The sequence below is a fragment of the Wyeomyia smithii genome, chromosome 2 (genome assembly GCF_029784165.1).
Source record: "Wyeomyia smithii strain HCP4-BCI-WySm-NY-G18 chromosome 2, ASM2978416v1, whole genome shotgun sequence".
Taxonomy (NCBI): Eukaryota; Metazoa; Arthropoda; class Insecta; order Diptera; family Culicidae; genus Wyeomyia; species Wyeomyia smithii.
The window spans coordinates 251,378,360-251,401,022 of record NC_073695.1 but is presented as its reverse complement, the minus strand read 5'-3'; the positions used below and the strand labels follow the sequence as shown (position 1 = coordinate 251,401,022).

At 38.1% G+C, this 22,663-nt stretch overlaps 2 protein-coding genes across 3 annotated transcripts in view; one reads left to right on the top strand and one right to left on the bottom strand.

Annotated features, from left to right (window-relative positions):
* Positions 1 to 22,663, bottom strand: part of LOC129723412 (neuroligin-4, X-linked-like) — a 591,759-nt gene that overhangs the window by 403,651 nt on the left and 165,445 nt on the right. The gene's annotated exons all lie outside the window — the stretch shown is intronic.
* LOC129720548 (uncharacterized) lies at positions 18,306 to 19,082 on the top strand. Its single transcript, XM_055672026.1, has one exon. It carries the CDS (start codon positions 18,306 to 18,308, stop codon positions 19,080 to 19,082), a length of 777 nt encoding a protein of 258 aa, XP_055528001.1.

Sequence of the window (22,663 nt, the reverse complement as noted above, 5' to 3'; positions counted from 1 at the left end):
GCTAAATCTGACATTCGTAATTATCGTGAAATCGCCATTATTTCATGCATTCCCAAATTATTTGAATCAATAATGAATGAAAAAAGCTTCCAGCAAGTGAAAACCCAAATTACAACTCAACAGCACGGCTTTTTCAAAGGCTGCTCAACTCTCACAAATCTTTTGGAATTCGTAACTCTCACTTTGACTGTAATGGACAACGGCAACCATGTAGAAGCTCTTTATACGGACTTTAGCAAGGCATTTGACAGAATCGACATACCTTTATTGCTCTTCAAGCTCGAAAAATACGGAATGGAAACAAAATTTTTGGAATGGCTGCAGTCATACTTAACAAAACGAACACAAATAGTTCGCTTCCAGAATTCCTTTTCAAACTCAATAGAAAAAACTTCTGAGGTTCATCAAGGTTCTCACCTGGGCCCTCTTCTTTTTATATTATACGTGAATGACATTTCCTTTCTTCTTAAATCAATACATGTGCTTGTATATGCTGCCGACATGAAGCTCTTTAAAGAAATAATCAATGCAGAAGACTTCGAAATATTCCAGAATGAAATTAATGTATTCTGCACTTGGTGCAACAACAGTCTGTTACAACTCAACATTAAAAAATGTAATTTAATAGCCTTCAGCAGAAAAACTGTAACGCCAATAACAGACATTTTCTTAGGAAACCAACCAGTAGAAAAATGCAAAATCGTAAGGGACCTAGGCGTAATCTTAGACTCCAAACTTGCATTAATACACGCAAAACTTTTCCTTATTACTTTAGAAGCAATAGCGCGAAATTGCCTTTTAGGTAACAAACCTATTACTTAAAAGGCAATAAAATTCTTCCCTAGTCAAGTAACAACACATACTGTCATATATTTAGCACGTGTTACGGGAGTACGACTATCTAATAATGGTCGTTTCAACCACATTCAAAATTTTTTCTGTCGCACAATGCTCCCTTTCTATCTCAATTCAAAAAAAAAATCACACACCGTCGCATATGTTGCACATGTTAGGCCAAGATTCTTGCCGTAGGTAAATCAACAGCCGTAAGTAGAACTGTTCATTAACCTACGGCAAAAATCTCGCCCCATCGCTCGTGTTGGCGTTCAGTTTCTTCTATCTCCAATTTATCCGGTGTGCGTGTATTAGTTCGCTCGTTGTATGCATACAGAGTAGCTAAAAAATATGACAACAGCTGCCAAGCCGCATTTTCTCCGTCATAGAGTAGGCAAACGTTGATGATTTCAAAGACTTGAAATGTGCCTTAAAATGACATCACGATCTGTAAACTGCGTTAGAGAAAAACAAAAACATTCCCTTTCTTGCAAGCTATCTTATCATTGGTTCTTGGAAACTCATTTGGACCTGTTTGAAAATACAAAACTTGTGCCCATCCAGAACAATATTCGCAACTTTGGCAACTCTGGTCAGACAGTATTACATATTTCCATTTCAAGTAAACACTGGGGGACGAAACGAAAGTGTTTCTAATTAGACATTTGAGGTTGACGGTTGAGATTCTGATTATGTGTGGATGAAGGGGACAAAAATGAAACAGATCGTTGCATCAATACAAATGCAGCGAGTGAAGTCTTGCTAACACATGCATTGTGGTGATTGGCTGTATGTTCTCCTGCAGAAACACATACAGGCGTGTGGCCGTCACCATTTTTAGTACTTTTTGTTTGTTACTTTTTGTGTATAATGCGCAGTCAAAGGACACAATAAGTAATAAAAAAATTCCCTAAAGTAATAAAATGTTCCCCGTTTGCGTTGGGTGTAGAACATTATAACACAATAATCTACAAAGCAAATAGTATGCTGGGCTTTATAAAACGCTTCGGCAATAATTTTCAAAACCCAAAATATTATATATTACATACGTCCGACCAATTCTGGAATATTATAGCATTGTATGGAATCCCTATATTGTCACACATAAAGAACGCATTGAATCTGTCCAAAAACAATTTTATTTGTACGCGCTTCGTAAGCTAAATTAGACAGCATTTCCCTTACCATCATATGAAGCACGCTGCAAGCACAAGCACTTAAAGAACGCCGCGAACTTTCAATGCTTTATTTTATCCATGACATTATTCCTCAACGCGTGCAATCTACTAAATTATTATCACAACTAAACTTAATCACAACTTAAGAACTCGTGAAAATTTTTCGGAAAACTCTCACTGAACTAACTACTCTAAAAATGGCCCATTAAATCGCATGATGCGTCACTATAAACAGCACTGCGAAAATATCTAAATCACTATGGGCAGAAATCAAATAAAAAAAAACTAACTGCTTGAAATAATGTCTAGAATATAAGAAAACAGTGTATTATTATAACTGTAATCTACGTTTGCTTGACGAAATAAATATATAAACGGATATTGATCATAATTCATATCTGAGGCTGTCCGCATTCCACGTGGACAACTTAGGGGGGGGGGAGGGTTACGTAAATGTCCACGGTAGGGGGGGGAGGGTAATGATAATGTCCACGTGGACACAATATTTTTCCAAAAAAAAAGGAAATCTGTCAAAAAAATTTTGGCCTGCAATAAAAAGTCTACAGCTGTTCTAATTTTAGAGTCGTTGCATAAATTCGGCTTCTAAGATATAGGTAGGGTAGAAGCACCGGTTTTGGCCATAGTACCAGTTTTGGCCATGATAGAATAAAATTGATAATTGTGAAAAAGTATCTTGAATTACTCCTATTTCGAAGTCTCCTATTGAAACTGCTGATGTTATTCGACAAATACATTACTTACTGTGGGAAACAAATATGCGTGTTTTACTTTAAATAAAGGAACTAAATATACTATCCCAGGTTTACTGTACAGTCTAACGTTTAGGTAATTTGCAAGCTATTTGTGGTAGAGCATAATCTTGTTTAAGTTTGTACATTTCTATAGCAAATTTTGTTACCAGCATCAGGCACAACTTATTATTAAAAATAACAAAAGCTTTCAAAAACGATCAAAGATCCATTCTTGGCCACATATCAAAGCAATTCCATGATTCATAATCCTGATATTGGCCATATGTAAACAAATCCATGGTAACGTATTAACATTGATGCAAAACATGAAAAGTACGAAGTTTTTCGGGCTTTCATAAGATATCGTTTGAGATTCGTGAAAACACAAAACTGGTTTTGGATAAGAAAGATTTTAATACTACAGCACCGCTACTTGATGTAATATATCCGTTCCGCATAATATATCCGTTCTCTGTTTGTTCAGATTATTTACAAAATTGTAACTTCGGTTGTATCTACCGAAACTAACGCTTCGGACTTTTAACTATAGTTGGTAAATAATACAAATAAGGGTCTATGTCAAAAAAGCAAAGAGCGGAAGCTTATTAATAAAGATAAATGACAGAAGAAAAATTAACATAGATCAATGATGTGATGTCAGTGTTATTGAAAATCCTACTCAATTCAAATAAAATTCTAGCTCGAAGTACTTTGCACTGCTAGCTATGTGTTAATATAATATTATTATTTAGTTTGATTAATAGATATACTGGCCTTTAAGTTAGTTAAATAACGAGGATATTCTGCTGATAAAATATATCTACATGGCAGGGCCGGCGTCACATTATATTCCCGAGTGGGTAGTAAGGAATAGGAAAGGTTCATGAATGACAAAGGCGTAGCCGGGAGGGGGGCGACCTACTGATACCTAAACATTATTTTAAAAGAAATCGATAATGCATCAACAATAGGGTGCCAATAGAATGTTTAAGAGAAAGTAGATATTCTAATTTCGTTCAGTAGTAATGTTTCCCATGAGTTTTCCAGGGAAGGTAATTATATAGATTCATTAGCAAAAGCAATTCCACGCCCTTGCGAGTGGCTTGCCGAGAGTTTACCGAAACATTCGCCATGGTAGACGGAAACATTCGTGTTGGCATGTTTTTGAGTTCTTCCTTCATTTTATTTATCAATTCCTCCTCAATTTTCGCGTCAAAATTGTTGGAGTAGGTTTTACGCTCCTGGTTTGCCCAGAAACTCTGCGTGGACGCAGCTGAGGAACGTTGGGTGGGTTGGCCGACTTGGGTACCGCATCAATTTTCAGCCGCCTTATCTCCTCCAACGATCGCTTTGAGTAATGAGCCAACACCAGATCTGGCCAGAGAACCGCGTCTTCGCCCCTATGGTATTTCTTGATGAACGACGCACCTTCCGGCAGGCACTTCGTACTATAAATTTCCCCGTTCACGGCCAGTACGGAGCTTCTCGCTGATTGTTAGCCACAGCAGCACCTTCTTTGGAAACTTGGTGTGTGAAATAAATTTTACCTCAGAGGTCACTTCCTTCATGGGGGAAGTAAATAGCCCTGCAAGTCGTTGTTATCCAGGGTGAGATAGGTCTCGGTGTCGATCACCACCATTACGTCGCGATTCGCTGGAAAAATCGACTCGACCATCTTATTCAGCCGCTGTCATTGCCTTCAGGCTGCAGCTCCGAGACCAATTGACGGGACTGCCGCTTTCTGATGTCCATGTTCGTCAGGTACTTTTCCACTGTTTGGCCGATTTAACCGACCTTCCGATCAAGCGTACGCAGCGATGTAGCCACTTTCCCCTCGGTCTTCCTCTTTAGCATTTTTTGGAACTTCTTGTTGCTCAGGGCCGTCAGCCGTCCGGAACTGATCTTTCTTTCGATGCTCTGATTGTAGTCCAACAGTGCCAAAATGTTGTAGATACCGGAACAAGCGTAACCGGCGTCCCTTTTCCGTACGATGTCTGTTTTCGCGGCGGGGTAACGTTCTTTGATCGCGCACACTTCTGAACGGAGTAGCTTCATTGCTTTCGCCATAACGGTTAGAGTTCGAGTCAATTTTTTTCTGCTGACTCATGGATTACTATGATTGTTTCGTCAGTGCGTGTCAAGGTAAACTCATGAAAAATCGGCATTTTTTATACGCAAACGTCAGGGCATAACAATTTTTTCTTCTCGAAAAAAGTCTCCCTCCAAAATTTGAGCTTAATCGATCTTCTGATAAGGTTTCACTTACAGTCGTGAAAGTCTTACATTTTTGACCAACCTAAAAATGCACAAGAGTAGTTCTTTATGTTTCCGAAATCAATTTTTTTATAGCAAATCTCCTAGAAATGCATGAAATGTAGAGATCTGATGTTGTTTCATAAAAATTTGTTTTAACAAAAATTAAATATCAGGCACATGGAAAATTTTGCGTTGATAGACTCGAGCTACACCAGAACACACAAGAGACACTCCCAGCTCGAACATTTCTTTCATCGATCAAAAAACTGTAACCGTTTTGAGGCTCTACTTTCCGAAGTTCGATCGAGCTTAAATTAGGCATGGGAAATTTTTACTAGAAAACAAAACTTTAGAACTCTATCGTAAATGAAACTATTAAAAAATAATCCTTTTTCCTGAGAAAGTTACAACTGTACATAAATATGTAGATTTGTTACCTCTCGCTCAACGATATAAAAAAAATCTGTCGGTCGCAACATTACATTTCTGTTTGGTTTTTTACCGATAATTCCGTGTGGGTTAGTACCCACTTGGATATTTTTCGAGTGGGTACTACTACTCATACTACCCACATGAAACTTTTTCGCGAAATGACCATAATAGGAGCCCCGAGTGGCCAATTGAGAAATGCTATGGCCAAAATAAGAGCCTAGAGAAGTTTTTTGGTTGGAAAATATATAAACAAAATAATATAATTTTACTATTTAAACTCAATCTTAGCAAAAATATAGGCGAATTCATCCGATTTCCACGTTGAACTGATGACTTCGTTAGCAGAGGTCTTTGGGGAACTTTCATCTTAGCTCAATTTGAAAATAAAAAGTCAGTCCTCAGTCCTGTCTGTCAGTCTGATCCATATAGGCTCTGAAACTACTGCACCAATCGATGTGAAATTTTGTATATAGGTGTTTTAGGGGCAGGGAAAGGTTACTAAGATAATTCGAGACTCCTCCCTCTTCTGGAAGGGTGAGGTCCCATACAAATGAAACACAAATTTCTGCTCATCTTTAGAACTAACCAACTAAATGAAACAAAATTTGGCAAAGGAATGTTTTAAGAGGTAACAAATATATGTCCATAATACACGCAAAAGTTGGATGGTGCGAAATCAGTACAAAATTGTGCGTTTTTAGCGCAATTGTTGATGTAATTCGGAACCAGTACAATGATTGCGTGTTAGGCATAACGCAATTAATGCTCTAGCGTTTCTCCAATGTATTTGGCAGCTCCAAACTACTTCACCTAAACAGTTTCAACTGGTATCAAGCAGCATTGCAAAGCGAGCGAGAAGCAAAACCATTCTCCTCCTCTCTGCTTGAGGACGAGCAGGACGAGACATTTGCTACGCTTTTTAAGTCTTTCGCACACACGCTTTCGAGATACTTTTTCTTCTTCATGCATTCCTCTTAATAGCAGCAAGCACGCACCAGTATGAGTGAGACTAACAACACTGGTATCAAGTATGTACAGCACGGGTGTCTCGCTCATTTCGTGAAGCAACGAGATATCGCCTTGCGCGTCGCAATCCGAACCGAAAGAAAAGCGAAAGAGCAACCTGCAAATTGTATGTGGCAGAGTTGCCGTTTCGAAATCTGTGTTTTGACGACAAAAATCTGTGAAAATCTGTGACCAGAGAAAAAAATCTGTGATCATATCTGGGATATTATTATTTGTTCAAAAACAAAACGAGATTGATTGAAATGCTTTATATTAACATAAAATTTTCCTCCACTCGATGAAATTAACTATTAAGCTTTAAAAATTGCAATGGAACAGTCAATTTGTTCCTCAACGAAGTGTTTTTCAGGTTGGCATTGAGACCAGATAAGCTGCGTATCAGAGAAAGTGGCCATGATTTAGTCAGAAGAAACTCAACCATACGTTGGATACGGTAAACGTCGAAATATCGTAAATTCAATCATAATGAGGTGATTCAATCAGGTCACCTCTCTGCACACTTCATTGAATTAACTAAGCAGCATATAGCGCGAAAAACTATCATTCCTAGATGGAATCGATAAAAAGGCAAATGTTGGAATCGTAAACGATTCGAAATTTGCGAAAAGGATGATAGTCGAACTGTTTTCTATGGATAATTATTCGAGCTTCCGGAAAATCGTACCTTCGAATTAATGAGTTTGACCTGTAGAAAAAATGTAGGTAATTTACTATTTTCGACATATCTAGGAAAAATCTGTGATTTTCCAGAAATATCTGTCATCTGTGATCACAGATTCTGTGATTAGAAAGTGTAAAAAAATCTGTGAATTTACAGAAAAATCTGAACAAGTTTCAAGAATGGAACCGCAATGTGTATGAACTAATGCATGGAATTTAATAACAACATGGTAAATGCTGCATGGTAAAATTTCAGCTACGAAGATGCATTGTAACAGCAACTAGGGCGCAATAGAAACTTCATGGCGTTGTGGTAAGATTGTAAAACGGCAAATGGTCAGAATGGAAAGAGATTGTCTGTATAGCGATTTATCTTTGATTATTTCCAGATATTTGAGGATTCAACTCCAGTTATCAATTTCTATTCACTTTTCTCGATTGTACTATTTACGTCATTTGCTGTAGGAACACTTGCAAGTTCATGGCTCAGTTTTAAATATTGCTTCCCTTATCATGCTAATGGTCATTACCAGTTTTTATATTGCTTCTTCGATTCATCAGTACCTCAGCGTGATAATGAAATTCAAGGCAATTTATCACATTTCGTTTTAGCGACCCACACTTTTTGGACGACTTCTAGTCCAAGTACCCAAAAGTTACAACGCAGTAAATAACCTCATCTCAAAAACAAATATAAGGCGAACGATCGAGCAAAAGTTGCTGTTACATGCCTTCAGAACATGACAGCAACTTTTAGAAGTGTTTTTGTGTGTTTGTTTTTTGTATCTCGCAAGCATCACGTTGGCAACCTATATGCTCCACTCACTAGATTTATTCAGTGAAGGTTAGGTTTTCAAATGCCGTTTACACGTTTCAACAACAAATCCAACCTCGCGAATTACGTTGTTGGTGTGAAGATTTTTGAATCAGCGATGCAACTTTAGTTGTTGCTTGTTTCTTTACAATTTCATCGTAGTAACAAAAAATGTTCCTTGAAACCTCGGGATTCGTGCAACAAATAATCACAATTTATTTTTTTATTATGTTTCAATTGTTGCTTGGGCTGTATGTGACGTGTCTAGTCTTGTCGCACATACATGGAAATTCTACGAACGAGAGAGAAATTTCTCTCGTCGCTTGAGAAAAAGCGCGTGCACAGAATGACAAATAATAATCCATGGGTAGCAGTCACTAATACACTCGACGTGAGAAATAAAGTGTCGGTATATGATACATATTCTGATTTCATTCTATGTCAATTTATTCGCAGTACAACTGTTGCGTTATGCGTTTCACACATTTATTGTGCGATTTCTGTGCAACATTTGTGCGAATCGGGAAGACACAACGATTGTACAGGACTTCAACTTTTGCGTGTAGTTTCACACCACTCCCGCTTCTGGAAGGAAGGGGTTTCCCACAAATGAAACACAAATTCCTGCACAACATTTCTCGAGTTGTCATAAAAATGAAACCAAATTTTATATGTTGAGATTTTTAAGAGCAAGAAAAATGTCCATGGTGGTTCGACACCCCTCCCTTTTCTGGATGGGAGGGCTCTTATACAAATCATACACAAATTACTATGGTGGTGTGACACTCCTCCGTAGTCTGTAAGGGAAGGGAGGTCGCCCATACAAATTTAACAGATATTTCAACCATGTTTCCGGAAAACAGCCTAAAATGATCGGGTCGATGCACAGGCGCCAAAACTCGACTCCAGACGTCATTTTTAAATTTAAGATGGAAACTGTAGGTTTATAATATGGGTGTTTTCGGAACCAGAAGCCGAAAATGTCTCCAAATGCAATTCTGAAATCCAAGATGGCGGTTTCCGGTTTCTGAAAAGAGCGAAAAGTGACCAATTTTCTATATGGGCATTGCCGAAATCGCATGACGCACTGAAGCCACAGATCGACCTCAGATAACACTTTGAATTGTAAGATAGCAACTTCCGATTTCTGGAAAACAGCTAAAAATGGTCGATTTCCACCCAATATGACTATATCTGGAAGCAAAATTATACACAGGAGCTTGAATCGACCAAATAACATCCAAAATGAATGTTCCTAAGCCAGAATGACGCTCAATCCAATCTTTGAGATAGGAGACTTCTGTTATTTTTACAATTTGATGCATAATGGTTAAAGGAACTCTCCCAGCTGGTCTCGAGGTACGATGCTGGCCTAACAAGCCAGTCGTCATAGGTTCGAGTCTCGGCTGGGGAGAGACTGTTAGTGTCAGTAGGATCGTAGCGCTAGCCCCGCAATTGTCCTGTACACTCAACAGTTGCCTGCGAAGTCTGTGTACAATAAACAGAAGGTCGAGCTCCGATACGGAATGTAGCACCAAGGCTTTTCTTTTTTGGTTAAAGGAAAATCAGACCGTAATAAAATAATTCGGAATCTTTGGGGCAACTAGACGTTTTATTTGACTCTAAGAACGCTGGAATCAGTCCAACCATCACCAAGGAAAGTGGATGAGTTTAAAAAGTCTTCGGAGTACATTACTTTTCATAACTTTTGAATAACGTGTTCAATCATTATAAAATTCATTAGGACAGGGTTTTGAAGATAGCCCGTTCATTTGATCCCAACCTTGTTCAGATAGATTGTGTAGTTTCTGTGGTAATGAAACCCACATTTTGGTACCCAACGGACAAAGTTACAGTCTAATTACAATAAAATTCAACAGGATTTTTTGGGGCAATTAGACCTTCCGTACAATCCATCCGAAGCCATTCAATAATGTCGGGAACATTGTAAAAATTATGCGATCTGTAATGTAGAATACGAGTATGCACGAATAAAAAATAAACAGTGGAAAGCGGACAGAAAACGTAGTGAGGGCGGTGTTTATCGAAAAACTACGATAAAAAATGCACTGTAAGGGGAGGTACATACAGCGACCAAAATATATTAAAGAACGGCACCTTTCACAATTAGCTCGCCCTGACTTGGTTGCTAACCCTGATTTGGTTATGGTATCAAACGAAATCAAGAGCAGTATTTTCACCTTAAGAAATAATAGAACGGAAAGAAACGGAAACCCCTATTTAAAACCAACGGGTTGAGAGCCATCGTGGAAAATCTGGCTAGAATAATTTTCAAAAAGTTTTAATTAAAGTGCTCAATTTGCACAGAAAAAACTGTTTTTCTTCGGTATAATTACTTCGTCTCTCTCCAGTTAGTAGGTACACAGCCGGTGTGGAGCGAGCGAATTTTTACTCCACCAACTGAATATGAACTACTCTTCCAGCACCGAGCAGCAAGCAGTTCCCGTAGCCGAGTATCAGCCAGTAAGCCTGTCCACCATGGTGGAGCAAGAAAATCCCTAACGGGGAAGCTCGTGATGAAAGGAATAATCAATTCCGTAAGCTCATTTAAATGCGCGTCCGCTATGCGCCAATATGTACTAACTTGGCGGGGTAAAATGCGAGGAACATCACCGTGTCAAGGGAATATGCCAGTGATAACGTTTCCCCACCGCTTCGGAATTCTCCCCCCCCCCCCCCCCCGGAGCTTCCATCGTTGGGCGGAAAATCGTTGCCGCTCAGTTTCCGCATTTAGTGGAGAAAAAAGAACTTCTATCATGAAATAGTGAAAGCCGCTGGAAGCTATTGAGAGTAGTCTCCAGCTGTTGGTTGTTTGTGCTGGGGATTTTTTTTTTGCAAAAAAGAAAAAAAACATAGTTGTAGAAGGAGAAAGAGATGACATTGAATAATGTGGCGGTATTGATTGGTGCATTTTTTTACTAAGGAAGACATTATCATTCCAACAAGGGCTTAATCGCAGCAAAAATTGGATGGCAGCCACTGTTGCGGTTCGCTCATGTCCAACTCATAAACACTTATTATCGTTATTTGTTGGTATTTTAATGGGGAACAGTGACAAAAGCATCACATAATTAAAAAAATCTATTCTGATAAAGTGTGCTACAAAAAAAAACTGGTAATGGCATCGAGAATTATGATGAAATATTTATTAATAAAAAATGCATGCATCAATTTTGATACGTTGAGTGGCAAAAGCATATATGCTTTTTCATGGATCGGTCTGGTTACTTAACTTTTTAGCAAAAATCTATGGGTATATTTTGTCGGAATTCTGATATAAAACTGAACTCAAGTTTTTCAGTTGTCTTGAACTTAACATTACATTATCATTACAACACTATTTTTTTGGAGAAAATTGAATTAAATAAATGAAAATAGACGATTCACTGCTTATCAGACATTAATGCTGAAAAATATAATAATATTTTAATGTTTATATAAATAGTTGAAGAGCTTTGGCGATTCAATTCACAATTTTATTCACAACAAAGCATTAACGTCTAAACTATCCTTTTAGCTTCTACATATATGTAATATCATTATTTTTGCAGTAAATACTAGCGATATAATCCACAGTAATTTGTTCAGCCATCTCTCACATCCAACATCCCATTCAGACCATAAATAATTCCATCTCGAAGAAGCATCGCAGCTATAAACGACAATGGGAAACTTTTTCCAATACAAAGGCAGTACCGGGTCATCATAACGAAGCGCGCACAACCGAGTAAAGTTACGATCGCCACGTGTGCTAGCATAGATATCATAAATATGTGTGGTGCGCTCTTCGTTAGGAGAAAAACCGTTCACTACCTTCCTCCTCTTCCTATTGTTGATACAATCAGCATTGCTGCTGTCGCGCAGCTCGACCTGCTTCGAATCGGTTACGTTCGACGGTCAGATCGACTATCGGGTACCCACGAGGGCTCACCGCCGTATTTGGTCCGGCAACCCGAGTCATGAAGACTGATATCGCATGAATTTCGATCAGGAGTTTTATATCGCATCGAGAGTAATCTACGAGCCGTTATCCGGGCTTCTGTTTTCCAACTTGTGTTGTGCGTGCCGTGGCGACGCCGCCACGAAAGGACCTACAACAGCGGGAGGAACGATTTGTTTGTCCTGGTGCCAGATAACCGAGGGCTTAAGATTGTCGGTACAGCGACGTGGCAACCAGCAGGCACACAAAGTCGCTATTGTTTATTTATGTGTGATTGCCTCCGGTATAGTGGCTAGGTTCCGCCAGGGCTGCAGTGAGGGTTTATTTATTTCGAAATTATTCAAATTGATAATTTGCTTCGAAACTTCAACCTTGTCCTAATCGCTTCGAGTCTGTTATATGATTATATAATGGGATTCTGTATCTTTTTGACTTCGGACCTGAGTCGTTACGATTCTGCTATGGGTTCTAACCGTTAGAGAATAAATGCCAAGCAGAAGGCACATAATAGAGTCTACAAGAAGCAAACAAAAAAAAAACCTCACGAGAATGGCTGGCATCCGCCTTCTGTCCTGACCGGGGCGCTAAAAGTTCAACATGTATGTATGTGCTTTCGTTGCCAGTAGTCTCGTGTAGGCGACCGATTGTGAAGTTGGACTTCAAGATTTATCGCTTCGATATTGGATTTTATGGATGAATTAATTGAATTGCACCTTCTGCGATGGCCGATCGATGGCAATTGAAAAGCCCAGTCGGGAGGACACACGATCGAATAAAATGGATTGGTGTTGTGGTTGAGCAGGGCTCACAGCGTATTTTCGATGCGATTTAAATCATTGTGATTGAGTTGTCGAACTGTGTTGCTTACAAAAAAAAGTTCAGAGGAAAATTAATTGCCGTTTTGAACTTAAACTGAAGCAACTAATGAACGGAAGGGCCATGGATTTCTAACTATGAAGCTTTCGTTAAAGTGCTCATTAGAGTGGCCATACTTTATAAGGCCATTTTTTAAATTATCGATTTTAATAAGCACTGGGCTGTTTCCTTTTGACCTCTACAATGAGCCACGGATATTTAAAGTTGATCGTAGCTTATTTAATAAACCCACAAAGCGCTTTTTTTTCTGAATCGATTTACATGAAAATTATACGTTTTTTTCCAAAAATATCTCTCAATAAAGATGTTCAAACACACTTATATTTTTTTGAAACAATGATGTTATTATCCTAATTTAAGTTTTAAATGATTTAAAACTTTTGATGTTTGATAAAAAGTGCGGATTTTGAATGAGATGGATATTTTTTCGGTATAAATCAACAACACGCAACATAAACGGAAGTTCAGCTCCATTATGTATTAAAACACGATTTAATTCTTTCATAAACTTAACACCATGCTCTGTGACGTAGATTACATCGAGTAATTTTTAACAAAAGTTTGCTATTCATCATTATTTCTCTATTCGTTTGTATGATAAGTAACGCCAAGAGTGACACGATTCAGTTGAATCAGTTTCGCTGTTCAAGCATTATTTGTCATTACTCGTTGCGCTCAATTGAATCGTATGCCACGTTGAAGTCTATAAACAGATGATGAGTCTGCAAGTTTACTTCTCCGAACTTGTTAAGGACTTGACGCACGGTGAACGTGTAGTCCGCCAAGTTGGTGGTCTTTTTTAAAGACTGGCCTAATGAGTCCATTCAATTAATCCACCGTAAGTTTTTCTCCGACCCAGACTTTAAAGATGAGCCTATAGTTTGCACACAACATCTGCTGGCTTCAATTAGTTTCATCTCCAGCTACTTTTTTTAAACGAAAATTTCCTTTTTTTTTCTAACGAAAACTACATTTTTCGGCAAATGAGTATATTTTGATTTGAAATTGGATAATTTCATCATATTTTTTGGAAAAATTTTACATTAAAAACATTTATATCATTAAAAGTAATCACCCGATTTTGTCTGCCTCCGATTTTATCTGCCCTCGATTGTATCACCTTTTTCACCCGATTCTATCATCATATAAAATTTCATTTAAAACCTAAATTAATCCACCTAGCGGTCAGACTCAGCTTTTCTCATTCAAACTCTTTATTTGTAAAAATAGATTTACATGAACGCTTCAATCCAATAAAGGTATATTCACTCATTGCGTTCCAAAAAATTGATGTTGTAATTGAAGTATAAAATACGAAATTTGACGCAATGTTAGTGCTTAAGAAATAGCGAAATAAAAGAAATGACCCTTAATTTCGAACAATTTAATCAATAGCGATAACGGGAACGTTCAAATAGTACGATACCACATTTAAATCACGTTGAGGTCATATATACTGATCAAAGCAGGTATAGTGTTGAATAGTCTTTGAATTTCTTTTCTTTCCAAACCTTTTGAACCACATATCAAATTGTTATGAAGTTTGATATTTGTAAGTTTGAGAGATGACTCGTTTGTATGACACTAGTTAAGTTGTTGTTTTGACAATTTACTACGTAATGGTTGCTTAAGTTCGATTATAATCGAATGAAAAGGGAACGTATAGGACAGCCAAACTTTGAAACCACGTGTTGAATCATAATTCATCAGTTAACCCTTAACTAGCCTGTTCATCTGATAATACAATTGATCAAATCGGTTGTGTACTTTCTGAGATAATGAAGTTTCGTGATTTTCATATTATGATACATTACAGACAAAGTAACAGACCGATTACAGTAAAATTCAATAGGGTGTTATGAGTCAGCTAGACCTTTCATTTGACACTAATTTCGTGAAAATCGGTTCTGCCATCTCTGAGAAAAGTGAGTGAGTATTATTTATTCTTCGGAATATGTTTCTTTTCATAGCTAGATTTCACATTTTTAAACATAACAGGCAAAGTGATAGTCCGATTGTAAAAAAATCAATAGGGTCTTATGGGGTAACTAGACCTTTCATATGACACCGATTTTGTGGAAATCGGTCCAGCCATCTCTGAGAAACATTAGTGAAATTGAACAGTCTTCAGAAGACGTTTCTTTTCATAACTTTTGAACCACATGTTCAATCTAAATAAAATTCAAAAGTTAAGGGTTTTTAAGATACTCCGTTCATTTGATACCAATTTTATTGAAATCGGTTGTGTGGTTTCTGAGATATTGATGTTTCGTGATTTTTACATTTTTAAACATAACCTTTAAAATAAAAATCCAATTACAATGAAATTTAATAGGATCTTATGAGGCAACTAGAACTTTCATTTGCATATAATTTCATTGAAATCGGTCCAGCCATCTCTGAGAAAAGTGAGTGTAAATAAAAATTTGCACATACACACCCACACACATACACACACACATACACACACACACACACATACATACATACAGAAAATGCTCAGCTCGTCGAACTGAGTCGAGTGATATATGCCATTCGGCCCTTTGGAGCACTTTCATATCTTCGGTTTTGCAAGTGATTGCTATACCTTTCTAGGAGAAAGGCAAAAAGTTAAAAAACTTTTTAATTAGCAGTAAAATATTCGTGCTGAAGAAATAGCGAAATAATAGAAATGACTTTGAATTTCGTACACTTCAATCACGAGCAATACCGGGAACGTACGAATAGCACAATACCACACTTAAATTTTGTAGAGGCCATAAGTTTTGATCAAAGCAGTTACAGTTTTAAATATTCTTTGGATTTTGTTTCTTTTCATAACTTTTGAACCACATATCAAATTGATATGAAATTTCTTACTTGTGAGTTCGAGAGACAATCCGTTCAAATGACACTAGATATGTTCAAATAAGTTGTGTGATCTTTGAGATAATAGACTTTCGTTGTTTTTATAACTTAATACATAACGGTTGGAATAAAAATACCATTATAGTCAAATAAAATGGGAACCTATAGGAAAGCCAAACTTTTCATTTGACACTAAGATTGTTGAATTTAGTCCAGCCATTTTTGGGAAAACAAGTGAATTTAAAAAGTCACCGGAACAGGTTTCTTTTCACAAATTTTGAGCCACGTGTTTAATCACTATAAAATTCATCAATTAACCTTTAACTAGCCCGTTCATTTGGTACCAATATTGTTCAAATCGGTTGTGTACTTTCTGAGATAATGAAGTTTCGTGATTTTCATATTTTGATACATTACAGACAAAGTAACAGACCGATTACAGTAAAATTCAATAGGGTGTTATGAGGCAGCTAGACCTTTCATTTGACACTAATTTCGTGGAAATCGGTTCAGCCATCTCTGAGAAAAGTGAGTGAGTTTAAGTAGTCTTCGAAATATGTTTCTTTTCATAGCTGGATTTCACATTTTTAAACATAACAGGCAAAGTAATAGTCCGATTGCAAAAAAATCAATAGGGTCTTAAGGGGTAGCTAGACCTTCCAAATGACACTGATTTTGTGGAAATCGGTTCAGCCATCTCTGAGAAACATGAGTGAGATTAAACACTCTCCAGAACACGTTTCTTTAAATAACTTCTGAACCACACGTTCAATCTTCATGAAACTCAAACATAACCTCTAAACTTTTTAAACATAACCTCTAAACTAAAAATCCGATTGCAATGAAATTCAATAGGGCCTTATGGGGCAACTAGACCTCTCATTCGCAATTAATTAATTTAATGAAGATCGGTCCAGCTATCTCTGAGAAAATCGGGTGAGATTAGGAGAGCGTTACATACACACACACATACACACACATAGAGAAAATGCTCAGCTCGTCAAACTAAGTCGATTGATATACGAGATTCAACCCTTTGGAGCACTTTTATACCTTTGGTTTTTCCAGTGATTGCTATACCTTTCTAGGAGAAAGGCAAAAAAAGTTCGGGGTGAACTGCTTTTCTATTTAGATTCAATATTTCAGTACTTTTGCACAACTCTGTGTAAAATAACATCATTCTGGATATAGTTTTCATTGAAATCTCAATCATTGCACAGTGTTTTGTATTGCCGTTTTCGTTCGATTAATTGAATAGCGATTCAAATGTTAACTATAGCCATAATCCATATTCGGAGAATTTCTAAGCTATCAAACAACGCATGTTTTAATATTGATAAATGTGATCAATTCACCTAAAAGTTAAATAGAAAATTTGCTTTTTAATTAGATTTAGATAAACGCATAGTGTCTTCAGCAGAGTTGGGGTTATCTCAAAACAAGAAACTTTGCCGAAGGGCTCATGTTTCTATCTCTTGCATATTATGACTTATGAGGCATATTCAGCTTTCTTTGAAAAGGCCGAATTTTCGTCCGAATTTTCATTCTAACTTTTTCCCACATTTTTCCGAGTTTTGAAACCTCCTACAAAGTTATCAGCCACCCAAAAATGCCAATTTTCACAAAACGCTGTTAGGTTTTATCTAGTAGAACAAACAGTCTATTGTACAATCTTTTATATATTTTTAGGGGTAATTGCACTTCAACCATTTCCAAATCTCGCTATTCTTCACAAGTGACAATTTCACTGTCAATTAAAATACAAGATTTCGTCTGTTGAAGTTTGTAAACAGCCTGCTAGATAAATTTGTATTTTTGTATTTTTGAAACAAGTACTGGATACACTAGAATGCATCCACGATAACTAAATTCATCAGTGTTGTTTCAACTATGCCATCGATATTTTTTTGTTTTTCGCTTGCAGGTAACTTTGATAATGTTAGAATAATAAAGGAAAATGTAAGAAAGGTTTGAATTATCATGTATTTTAAAAAGTATTGAGAAGATATTTTGTGAAAGGGCTATCCGCACACATTAAGGATTCTTTCTGGTTTCTCTTGCATTACATTACATTCAATTATTTTGAAAATCACGAAAAATGGTTTTTTTAGCTGCTTGCGAAATGTATAACGCTAACAGCACAACAAAATATCTTTATGCAATCCCTAGTACCTAACCCACGAGCTAGTAGTGAAATTTGTGTTTCATTCATATGAGATCCCTCCCTTCCAGAGGAGGGAAGGGGTGTCAAATTATCATTAAAATATTTATTGCCCCCAAAAATCTCACCATGTCAAATTTGGTTCCATTTGCTTGATTGGTTTTCAAGTTACGCAGAAGTTTGTGTTATACCTCATTTCGAGAAGAGGGAGGAGTCTCGAACTATTCTTGTTTGTTGTTGTTGTTTCGTTAAGTCTGCGTGAATATCTTTCAAAGTTTTCGTCACTGAATTAACGTAATTTTTTGTCAGTTTAACCGCTAATATCGTATTTTATATGCGCACATAGTGAATTGGAACTGTTTCCTGGTTCAAATATCGTGAAGTTTTATAATATCATTGGTTTGATCCCGCTAACTGATAAATCGTATTTTTGATTCGGCCGCTATTGTTGCTTCCAGCAATAACAACATTCGTTAAATACTGCTACCGCTTGCTGAACCAAAACAGAATGGAGAAAACACTGTGCGGTGAGTGCAAACTGGCTGTAAATGATTTGGAACCCATCCGTTGCGGCTTCTGTGAAACTTGTTTTCATATCAACCAGCAATGCTGTGGTATCAATAGTCGTCTCTGTAAAGAATTTCTAGCGCAAGGCAAAATAATATTCATTTGTCCGTCCTGTCGTGAGGTACTGAAAGGCCGATCTGTTTGCGCTTATGTGACAGAGTTGCAATCAAACCAATCCTCACAACCACAGCCTATTGCCGATTTACCAGCGCAGGCTCAGAAGCTCTTTGATGTCGTCGATAAATTGAGCAGGAAAATTGACAATATGCCCCGCACATCGGTGATTGAGGATCCAATGCTTGGTACATCTTCTGCTTTGTCTACTACGCCTGTTTGGCCAATAAAAAACGCAAAACGTCGTCGTACTGAACCTATTCATATCGAAGCCGATCGTGGTGAGAATAACATTGATCTGAGTGATTTATCAGTACCTTCAATTGTTCCCGTCGCTGCAAAGAACCGTTTTTGGCTATATTTATCTGGTTTGAATCCTAAGGTCACCGACGGTGACATACAGAAAATCATTTCGCGCTGTTTGCACACCACTGAGCCTGTTGTTGCCGTACGGCTCGTGCGGAAAGGTATTGATACATCGAACCTCTCTTATGTGTCTTACAAAATCGGCCTGGATCCAGATTTGAAAAATGTTGCATTGGATCCGGCTTCATGGCCTACTGGCATGCTGTTTAGGGAGTTTGTTGAATTGCCAAAAAATTAGATTGTGATTTCGCCTGCTGTGCAACTAATGCACATGATTTGACCGACAACGTAATAAAACTGCAATTTTATGTCCATGAGACTTTCGACGGAGACCACTTTCTGCCAACTAATGTTCCTGCCGCTGATGTTTTGGACCCGGGACACCCTTTAATAGGCACTATGGAAGCCCCTGACCCCTCCGCCACAGTCGCGCACTCTGTTGAGATTCGCCTTCGTCATCGTCCCGGCCCTGCGGTCGGAGTGCGGGAAGGGGGCTTCCAGCCTACTGCTTCAGGCATGTATAGTTTAAATTCTGAACAATTGGTACCTGACCATCATTCAAGTTTCAGCATTCCGGACAATCGTCATGATATAGGAAACATCTGGTTAAACTATCAGAATGTGCGGGGACTGCGAACAAAAATCGACGATTTTTTTCTGCACACTGAAGACAGCATGTACGACGTCATTATGCTCACTGAAACTGGCCTAGACGACCGCATCCATTCACTCCAGCTTTTCGGAAACTCATATAGTGTTTTTCGGTGCGACAGGAACGCGATAAATAGCACGAAACGTTCCTTTGGAGGTGTTTTGATTGCTGTGAATAAACAACACCCGTGTACTCTCTTTGAGCCCGCACACGGACGGCATTTAGAACAGGTATGCGTTCGAGCGAGTATTCGTAATAAGAAAATTTTACTTTGCACTGTGTATATTCCACCGGACAAAAGTAACGATGCGTCAGTCGTAGATGCACACATTGCTTCTGTTCGTGAATTTCGTGACAATAGTCCTCCCGATAGCATAATAATTGTTTGCGGCGACTACAATCAGCCTCGAATTGCCTGGAACTTATGCAACGGTGTGATACAGCATACTAGTTCGGCACAGCTTTCTGCAACAAATGCAACTTTGATTGACGGCATGGATTTCATTAATTTATGTCAGGTAAATTTACAACGTAATCATCTTGGCAGACTGTTGGATCTGGTTTTCTGTGCTAGTGACAGTAACGTGTTAGTAGACAAATGCGAAATGCCGCTGATTGAACCTGATGTGCATCATCCCCCACTATTAATTTCGCTTCCCATTACTAACTGTTCAGCTGCTTCACAAATGTTCGTCCCGCCTATTACGCGCGATTTGAACTACCGTAAAATCGACTTCGTTGCCTTTTCTGCGTATCTCTCGAGCATTGATTGGGCTAGGATGTTCGAGACAGAATCGGTTGATAATATGGCTGAGCATTTTTGCGATGTTATCCGCCAATGGTTAAGTGAAAATTTGCCTTACGTGAAGCCCCCCCTGCACCAGCATGGGGCAACAGCTTGCTGCGGCGCTTGAAACGGATTCGCAATGCATACCATCGTAAACATCGCAGATGGCGGACCGTTCAGAGTAAATACGATTTTAAGCGTGCCAGTGAAAATTACCGGCGACTAAACGCTAGTCTTTATAAATTATATGTTCTGCGCACCCAGGCTAATTTGCGAAGAAACCCGAAAAAGTTCTGGAGCTTCGTAAACTCGAAGAGGAAAAGCTCCGCAATACCGACGGAAGTGTTTCTTGATGAATCTAAATCGTCTACCGAAGCTGATGCATGTGAGATGTTCGCCACGTTCTTCTCGTCGGTTTTTGCTTCCGATCCTGTTCCTACACGATCCGTCGAAAGTGCTATACAGAACGTTCCGAATAATTGTGTTGACTTAGATGTCTTTGAAATCACTCCAGAAATGGTCATCACGGCTGCTAAGAAATTGAAAACGTCATATTCCGCTGGGCCGGATGGGATTCCAGCTGTAATATTTCGCCGATGCGCCGAATTGCTTGCTGTGCCACTATGCCGCATCTTCAATGAATCCTTCGCATCAGGAAAATTCCCGGATGTCTGGAAAAACTCCATAATGTTTCCTGTTTTCAAAAATGGTGATCGTAGCAACGTAAAAAATTACCGCGGCATCACCAATTTATCCGCGGGCTCGAAGCTTTTTGAAATTATCGTAAGTGCAGCTATACAACGTAGCACTAGACACTATATTTCATCTGACCAACATGGTTTTACGACTGGCCGCTCCGTCACTACGAATCTCCTAGACTTTACCTCTAGTTGTATTAACGAAATGGATAGAATTGCTTTTTTATATGATTAAATTGTTTGTAGTAACTTAAATCGCTGATTTTACGTATTAAATTATTGATTCTAAATTTTCCATAACAAAATTGTAATAAAAAAAAATTCCGATTTTATCACTTTCCCTATTTTATCACCCCTAACATCATAAGGGGGGAGAATATAATATCACTGTATCGTGAGCAACACTCGAGTGACAACATTCTAAGGAAAAAGGTCAAAGGGGCCGTCCACATTCCTCGTGGACACAAAAATTGTCATTTCAAAAATCTTCCCCCCCCCCTCCGCTTTTCCTCGTGGACAAGCATGCTCATTTACCAAACAAACTCCACCCCCTTAATGTCCACGCGGACATTTTTTTACAACGAAAGGTCGAAAAATGTTTCGGTGGTTTTATTAGTCACTAGCACAGAAATAATTTTGGCTTCCAAAAACGTCCACACGTCAAGTTTGGTTCCATTTGATTGATAAGTTCTCGAGTTATGCACAAATTTGTGATTCATTTATATGGGCCCATCACCTCCAAAAGAGGAATGGGTGTCAAACCACCATTTTTAAGTTTATTACTCTTAAAAAGATACGCATGAGAAATTTGGTTTATTTGCCTGATTAGTTCTTGAGTTACACAGCAATTTGTGTTACATTTGTATGAGAGCCCTTAGGGAGGGGCGTCAAACTGCCATAGTAAGAATTATTGCTTCCAAAAACTTCCACACGCCAAATTTGGTTCCATTTGCCTGATTAGTGTTAGAGTTATGCGAGAATTTGTGTTTAAGTTGCACGGGAACCCTCCCTTCCTGAATAGGGAGGGGTGCCGATCTATAACAAAAATACATGCCAAATTCGGTTACATTTGCTTGAATAGCTCTTAAGTTGAGCAGAAATTTGTGTTTTATTTGTATGTGACCCCTCCCTTCCAGGGGAGGAAGGGGTCTCAAACCTTCATAGGAACCGTTTCCTGCTTCAAAACCCCCTACATACAAATTTTCACGTCGATCGGCTCAGTAGTTTTCAAGTCTACATGGATCAGACAGACAGACAGTCAGGACTGCATTGTTATAAGTTTAGAATGAAAAAAAAATTTAGCAAAAGAATAACAAAATTTCAAAATCAGCTCAAAATGAAAAGAATCCCATCAAAATTCAGCCTAAGAGAGCCGAGAAATGCACAATATGAAAAGAGAAGGGGAAAAAGAGAAAGGAAAAGGGGAAAAGAAACTGAAAGAAATATAATCACAAATTATGGCCCCTATTACAAAAGACGAGACGAGCGGTGAGTTACATTTAAACGAGAAAATGAAAAATATATAATTCTAATTTTAGGAAAACAGGAAAATGCAAAAAAAAAAAAACAAACCCATTGAGCTTAAATTTATCTTACGTCAGGATAATTCCAAAAACTACTATCAAAAATTTATCCACAAAATAACGTCAAAAATCTTTAAAACGTCTCTAAAAACTAGTAAG